At 36.5% G+C, this 7,612-nt stretch overlaps 1 protein-coding gene across 1 annotated transcript; it reads left to right on the top strand.

Annotated features, from left to right (window-relative positions):
* The first annotated feature begins 838 nt into the window (after positions 1 to 838).
* Positions 839 to 7,344, top strand: LOC149562539 (cytochrome P450 714C2-like). Its single transcript, XM_089826015.1, has 5 exons — positions 839 to 1,359; positions 2,488 to 2,714; positions 2,870 to 3,120; positions 5,022 to 5,376; positions 6,613 to 7,344. The coding sequence occupies exons 1-5, from the start codon at positions 1,101 to 1,103 to the stop codon at positions 7,033 to 7,035; spliced, it is 1,515 nt and encodes a 504-aa protein (XP_089682141.1). The 5' UTR covers positions 839 to 1,100; the 3' UTR covers positions 7,036 to 7,344.
* Positions 7,345 to 7,612: the final 268 nt, after the last annotated feature.

Raw genomic sequence — 7,612 nt, 5'->3', positions numbered from 1 at the left:
GGGTGGTGTAACTATGGTTTTTATGGTCTATGATATCAATGGTCTATTTCTAAGTCTACAAATGACTTATAATAATGGTAGATTTGTCTCCTTCCGTCATCCTCATGATGAATGGACAAATGTGTGATTTGATGTAAAAATAAAAACACAATTACCTAGAAAACAAAGCAAACAATTATAATAAATTGTAGAAAACTACTATCTTCAATATGAAACCACTCATTTACTATTCCTTGTGAGAAGCCCCTTACTGTACTCTACAGTACTAGAAGTGAGAGGCACATACCCTATCGAGGCACATACCCTATCCTCTATAAGATTGGAACTTATATCCTCCCTTTAAATGAAATTACTTTTCAGATTTTGAAAAGTATAATATTCCCTACAATCACAATTGCTACCAAACATTTAGCTCCTGGTTATCTTATCTTCAATTTCCTGCCAATGCCTCTGTGTCATCGCTATCTTATCCTCGTTCTAAATATCCTCCTACATCTTTTCCTACTATATTTTCAGGGAGATACTAGGTAGGTAGTTCAGTAATCTTGGGAATTCAATGGCCAATCTTACTTGTTGGCTGGACTAACAATTGCTTTTCGTTGTACAAACACATAACAACTCAACTCAAAGACCCACAAGTCCATTGGTGTCAGAGAACTTACATGCTTTCTACAACTTAGGGAAGGTCCTTAACTTTCTTTTAGGATCTCCTGATTAACTAGGGGATGGCTGACCCTTTTTGGTTAGATCTCTTTTCGGGTGTCTTGATATTCTACATTGGACAACATTAAACTGTCATTCAATCGCTTAAAAGGCGAAACTTGGGAACAAAACTTGTATCAGAAGCATGAAACAAGGGCAGGGCAGCCGTAACGTGCAATTCATGTCAGATATTGTCGTTTTGAATGTATCTTAATGTAATGCAGGGAGGCAATCAAATCATACAACATATTCACATGTTGTGGAGATGGGAAACATACAATTTATATGATTGAAATTTGTATATATAGGCACCGCAGCCCATTCGGTATCCTCAAGAAGCCATAGGACTTTAAGTTCAGTCCAATTCGATCGGTTTGGCTTACTTCCTTTCTTCTCTCATGGCTACTCTCATTCCGCTCATACCCATCCTCTTAATCCTCACCATATACAAGATATATTGCTTTTTGAGCCCCAAATATACCAAGCGGATTATGCAAAAGCAGGGCATTCTTGGGCCCAATCCAAAGTTTCTGCTGGGAAATCTGCTTGAGATGAAGAAAATCATTGCAAATGCATCCAACAAGCATTCTCCTATGGCCCCTCACAACTTGGAACACCGTTTCTTCCCATCTTTTGTAGAGTGGAAGAAAGCATATGGTTTGTCTAACTTAAACCTCCCATCTTTTGTAGAATGGAAAAAAGCATATGGTTTGTCTATTCCTACTTAAACTTTTGTTTGTGTATGATTGTGTATTGGAAGGCTCTATATTAACTAACTCTTGATTTGCCTAAGAATTTGGGTGGTCAGTCTGTTTCTTGGAAAGTGTAGAAAAACCTGGGCCAGCTGGGGCCAATGCCAATTTCCTTTGAATATATCAGCAGTGTGAATTGGCTTTCTCCCGGTCTTTTGTCTTAGTTCACTTCATCTTTGAATTTAGAACAACCTCCATTATGGAAACCAACTAGTTTAACTCTGATAATGGATGAAGTAATCATTCATTGTTTTCAGTGTATGAATTTGAGCTTCAGCACCCACTTAAGAACAAAACACAGTTTCAGCTACCATAGTCTGATTAGATTATCATGATTTATTAATCTTAAATCAGTTAGCAGTTTAAAATGTGCATCATTGACTCTTAGTCAGAGATGTTCAGCTTTAAAGTTCGTGTTCCCCTATCAAATAACAAACAAGTTTAGTGGAGGACCTCCATAAAAAATTTGTACAACATGAATTTTGATGGAAAAATCTTCACACAATTATACCCAGAAATTCAGTTGAAATCTAATGGATTGTGGAAATCTCATAGTTTTGATGGAATTTTCTGTCTGCATTGATTTTAGAACACTCACCACCCAAATCAGTGCATGAATTGAAGATTCAACACCCAATTAAGAGCTACAGTTTTCTTTTTACGGAGGGTTCAGACTTGCCAAGCAGTCTAGCAGAGGCACGGAGTACCAACCACCAAAGGTCACCACATAAATGTTTCAGCAATCAGATATAGGCACGAACGTGCCTGAAACCTTTGTGACTAAGAGCCAAGGACTGAGGGATATCCATTCGCCAAAATTGTGAAGGGCACGATCCCAGCCTCATCTCTTATCTCTTATGATCTCACATGACTAAAATAACACATTTTATTAATCATGAAACATTTTAGCAGTCTCAAATGTACATCTTGAATTCATCTGCCTCCATTGAGCTATCATGTCTCCCTTGAATGTTTTTCAGAGTTTCACTTTAATCCTCTGAATGCTGATGAGTTTGAATGAACTATTGTGCAGGGAGGAATTTCGTGTACTGGCTTGGGAGCGAGGCAGTCTTGTATGTGCAAGAACCAAAACTTATACAGGAGATAAGCTCATCTGGGTGTTTCAATTGGGGGAGGCCAGCTTTCCTGAAAAATGACAGATTTCCTCTTTTTGGTAACGGGCTTATCATGGCAGAAGATCAAGATTGGCTTCACCAACGTCGGATTGTTGGTCAGGCTCTCACAGCTGAAAAAGTGAAGGTAAGACGGTATATAGTGAATGGCTAGTAAATTACATGATTTTTTTTTACGAAAAAGGTAGCAAGCTAGGTGGCTTTCAGTGCCTGTCTCAAATTTCTCTGACCAAAAATATTTGATATTACATAGATCTATTTGTCTATGATTTTCTTTTCCAGGGGTATTTTGGCTTAGTGATGGAGGCTTCTCTGCCCATATTGATTGACTGGGCCACGAGAATAATGCAGAGTGGCCGAAGTAGTTTAGAAATTGAAGTTGAAGGAGAGCTGAATACGATCACTGGACATGTTATCTCCAAATTACTATTTGGGAGTGACTACAAGAAGGGCTTCGAGATTCTTGATAAGCTCAAGGCTCTTCAACAGGCATTATTCAAAGCAACGAGATTTGTAGGAGTCCCTGGAAGCAGGTAATGTCTATGATTTACTAAGTATGAACTAAATATACTTCCAATTCTAAACATTTTATTAAAGGATTTCTTCATCTTCATAATCACAATGCAATGCTATATATTTGGGTTAAATTTTGTTAAGACGAGTTTTTCTCTTTATTTTAGTAGTTCTTCCCCTTATAATCCCTAGATTCCACACTTCAATTCAACTTTCTTCACAAATCCTCGCACAACCCATTTTTTAATTTTCTCCTGATTGTGTTAGTTAAGGGCCTGTTTCTCCCGAGAAACCAGACCAAATTCATGTTTTGCAAATGTGTTCTTATTTGACTCTAGATCAATCGAAGTGACCAACTTCCTTTAAACCTGAAAACTAATGCTTAAACATCTCTTATAAATAATCTGCTACAATATCTCTCTTTATTTGTCTGTCTGTACGTAGCAAGTTTGAAACATATTAAAAAAACATAGTTCTGTCACCAAGCAACATATTTATAACACCTTATTTCTTCAAATATGTTTGGTCTGGTCCAAGGGGTTTAGCTTCGTTGGTTGAAGCAATGAGTTCTTATTGTGGAGACCCTAGTTCAAATCCCAAGAGGGACATCTTTGTGGAATTCTAAGTTGTGACTCATGGTCTTCTATTGGTTGTATTTGTGGAATTCTAAGTTGTGACTCTTAGTCTTCTATTGGTTGTATTTGTCTCATTGTAAAAGGTGGATTCTAAGTTGTGACTATTGGTCTTCCAAATGTTGTTTCTAGTGTGGTTGCTTGAAAGGAGCTTGAATAAGTTTGTAATTCTCATGTTGTTGCTTGAATAAACACAAGATTTGTAAATGATTTCAATATAAATATGTTTGGTATGTTAAAAGCATCTGTCGTTGAACTAAAAGTTGTTCGATACAAATGTTAGATTTAACCTGATCGATGGCATGAATCTCCAAGGAGGTGTTGACCACTAGGGCAGCAATCTCAACAATCTCCCCCTCAACACCGATTGAGCTTTCAAGCACCCACTAAAGGGAGATCCAAATCCATCACCAAAGACTTTGATACCACTTATTAAAAGCATTCGCCATTACATCAAAAGCTCAAACTGTTAATGCTTGATATAAATGTCATATTTAACCCAATCCATGACATACATCTCCAAAGAAGTGCTGACCACCAAGTCAACAATCTGAACAAGATCATCTTTCAATCTGAAATTATTATAAGAACAATTGTGGATATTTTCTCATCATCTTCACATGGAGTTAGACTTCTTTTATCCCTTCGAGTTCGTAGTATTTATTGACTTTCTAAAAAAGAACCAAAATCAGAGAGCTTTTTTTAAGGTGTGGGGTGCACTATGAGATCTATGGCAGGCTTTAATGTATCATTAGAGAAAAACCATGACTCCTCAGAAGATGCACTACAGTGATTAAATTAGCTCTATTCATTCACCTTAAAAGCCATTGGGTATCTTGAGAGGTGATCCAATACCGAGCACATTCTCAAGAGTCATCACAGCATGTCTCAGAATTCACCTTCATTATTTTTCATCATTCTTAAATTTCAAAAACACATTCATATTCAGCCATTCTTAAATATCATACATTAATGAAAAAATCAAGTTTGAAATTTTTTTATGTCAATTTTAACTAATTAACACTTTTAGCTTAAGAATAAGTCTTATTGTGTGATGTTTAAATGACCTATTCATACTTTGTAAATTACAGTTTTTTTTTACAGACTTTTAGTTAAATCTCTTTTGTTACAAGTTAGTTGTAGATATTATGATATGAACTACAATTTTCACATTCCTTCTTTGAACTGAATGAAATTCAAATCTTATGTCACCTATTTCCATGTTTACATTCACGGGTTTAATATGAGGATTTGAACTACTTATTCATGTGTCAGCATTTATTTATCAGGCATATACCTTGGGGTGGAAATAAAAATGTTTGGAGGTTGGGCAAAGAGGCCAACTTTCTAATATTACAAATCATCAATGCACGCCTGCAATGTAATACCAAAGGCTTTGATGATGATTTGCTGGGTCTCATGTTGGTAGAACTGAATCAGGTCAAGGGGCTAACTCTGCAAGATGTTGTTGACCAATGCAAGACTTTGTTGATAGCTGGGCAGGAGACAACCAAATTGTCATTAACATGGACACTAATGTTATTAGCCCTCAATCCCCATTGGCAAGACAGCGTTAGAGCCGAGGTCCTGGAGATGACAAAGGGAGCTCATCCAGACATCAACATGCTCGCCCAAATGAAAACTGTAAGAGTTTCCTCCATGAATCCATGGTTAAAGCAAATAGAGAGACATGTTCTAAGAATTTGCTTTTAGATTTGACTATGTATGTTTTCTTGTTGTCAAGACTCAAATGCTCAAATCAAAATTTATTTGAAGATCAAATTCATAAAATTTGTAGTGTTACAGCGATGTTAGAACTTTGCTTTTGGATTGGACTATGTATGTTTTTCTTTGTCAAGATTTGGGATCAAACTCCTCGATCTATCATTTATCTATCATCGAGGCAGATAGCTAGAGAGGAAGATTATCTTCCATACCTATCTGATCATTTGGCCAGATAACTAGAAAAGAGAAATGATAAATCTTCTAATCGTTTCAGATCGAACTCTATGACCATCATTGGCTTAGACAGCTAGAAAAGATAATTATCAATTCTCCTCAATCTATCTGCCTCGAATAGCTGGAAAAGAGAATTGATCAATTCTCTTCTCTAGCTATCTGCGCCGATCTGTGCTAATGACAGATTATACAGTTTAATCCAAAACATTGACAATGAAAAATATATACAGTTAATCAAATCTAAAAGCAAAATCTTGATATTATTGTAGGCTCTATTCTTCTAATAAATTCTGACTTATCAACAGAGTTTCTCAACATCTAATTTTATTAATGTCAAATTTCCACAATCCATGATATTATATTCATGTTTCTGAGTAAGATTGTGTGTGAGTTTATCAGCGTCAATGTTTCGGATCATATTTAACAATCCATCATTAGGATGAGAGAGTTAAGAATGTGAAATGTTGGTGCTGATAAACTCACACACAATCTTACCTAGAAGCACGGATATAATAATCTAATTTGATATTTCACAAAAGTATATCTCACAAGAAAGATAGGCTGCTACTTGCATGAATTCAAGTATAATTACTGACTCAATATACCAGGTATCATGGGTAGATGAGTTTGCTTGAGGTTGTGGGTAGTTCCCCATGGTCTCCGGTTCAAATCTCTTCCAGGTCTAAGAGGTGGGACATCTTTCGAGCAGCTGATCTCACCCATGGGGTACTAGTCTCGCCCTATCACCGTAGCTCACATCGACTGCTGTTCATCACTGGACTAAATCACAGAAACACCCGATATAAAAAAAGTTAAAATATACCAGGCATCACTGCACCAAGGAAATGATTCAGAATATCTGTTTCTACCAGGAACTAATTGTTATTCATTCTTTAATACGTGAAATGTTTTGTTTTGCAGATGGCAATGGTTCTAAATGAGTCCATGAGACTGTATCCCCCAGTTTCTTACACCGTCAGACAGGCCAAGAAAGACATGAAGGTGGGAAACATAGAGATCCCCAAAGGAATGTCGGTGTTGATAAATGTGCTGGGAATGCATGAAGATCCTCACGTATGGGGAACCGATGATGTCTATGAATTCAAACCAGAACGCTTCTCCATTGAAGGAAATAACAAGAGAAATGGTGGATACATTCCATTTGGGTTTGGAGGGAGAATTTGTCCAGGGGAGAAGTTGGCCCGCATGGAGCAGAAAGTCATACTAAGCCTCATACTTTCCAGATTTTCCTTCACCATTTCCCCAAATTATACTCATTCTCCAAAATCTTTGTTGAGCATCATGCCCTCTAATGGAATGCAGCTTATTTTTACCCCTCTCTAGCTTCCTCTGTATATAACTATGGTCTCTATTATAATTTGCACTGATATTCCTAGTCACTATTCCTGGTCAGCCCTCCAATGCAGTATAACAAAGCTTATGTTGAAAAATATTGTAAATTACTGTAGTGCACTCTATATTAATTGGCAATAAATATGGTTTTGGGCCTGTTAACATAAGTCTATGGTCTGTTACAATATACTTGACTTTATCAAAAGTAGCAAAGACAGCCAAAGTCCCCTCTTTATGGCAATGTTCTGATTGTAAGACAATTTAATCTTTTATATTAACATATTAAAATTTTGACATTAAGGCTGTTTTTGATATTGAGATTATTTATGTATTCTTAATGTGCTGTCAATGGCATACTGAACTGCTGAATTGTCTTCTGATTGTTTTGTTATAGGAGCAGCATTCATATTAAGGTTCATATTAAGGCAGGGGTTTCATGAGGGGGACTACATGTCTTCTCTTTTAGGTACAGAATTTTTTTGGAGGCTGCAAGATTAATTACAATATTTACCTTCATAATAGGAGATTCACCTTTTTTAGCAGGCAGATGAAAATTGAGTGGGGAAAA

Source organism: Cupressus sempervirens, chromosome 4 (assembly GCF_028749045.1).
Source record: "Cupressus sempervirens isolate cs-2001-9-10 chromosome 4, ASM2874904v1, whole genome shotgun sequence".
In the NCBI taxonomy this organism is placed as follows: Eukaryota; Viridiplantae; Streptophyta; class Pinopsida; order Cupressales; family Cupressaceae; genus Cupressus; species Cupressus sempervirens.
The sequence above is the reverse complement of the archived record's forward strand: the minus strand, read 5'-3'. Positions and strand labels throughout refer to the sequence as shown.

Bases quoted from the DNA above. Each gene is read 5' to 3' on its own strand.
- LOC149562539 (XM_089826015.1), top strand. From the start codon at position 1,101: ATGGCTACTCTCATTCCGCTCATACCCATCCTCTTAATCCTCACCATA. The intron at 2,715-2,869 runs GTAAGACGGTAT...TTTCTTTTCCAG, and splicing joins TCACAGCTGAAAAAGTGAAG to GGGTATTTTGGCTTAGTGAT. The intron at 5,377-6,612 runs GTAAGAGTTTCC...TTTGTTTTGCAG, and splicing joins TGCTCGCCCAAATGAAAACT to ATGGCAATGGTTCTAAATGA.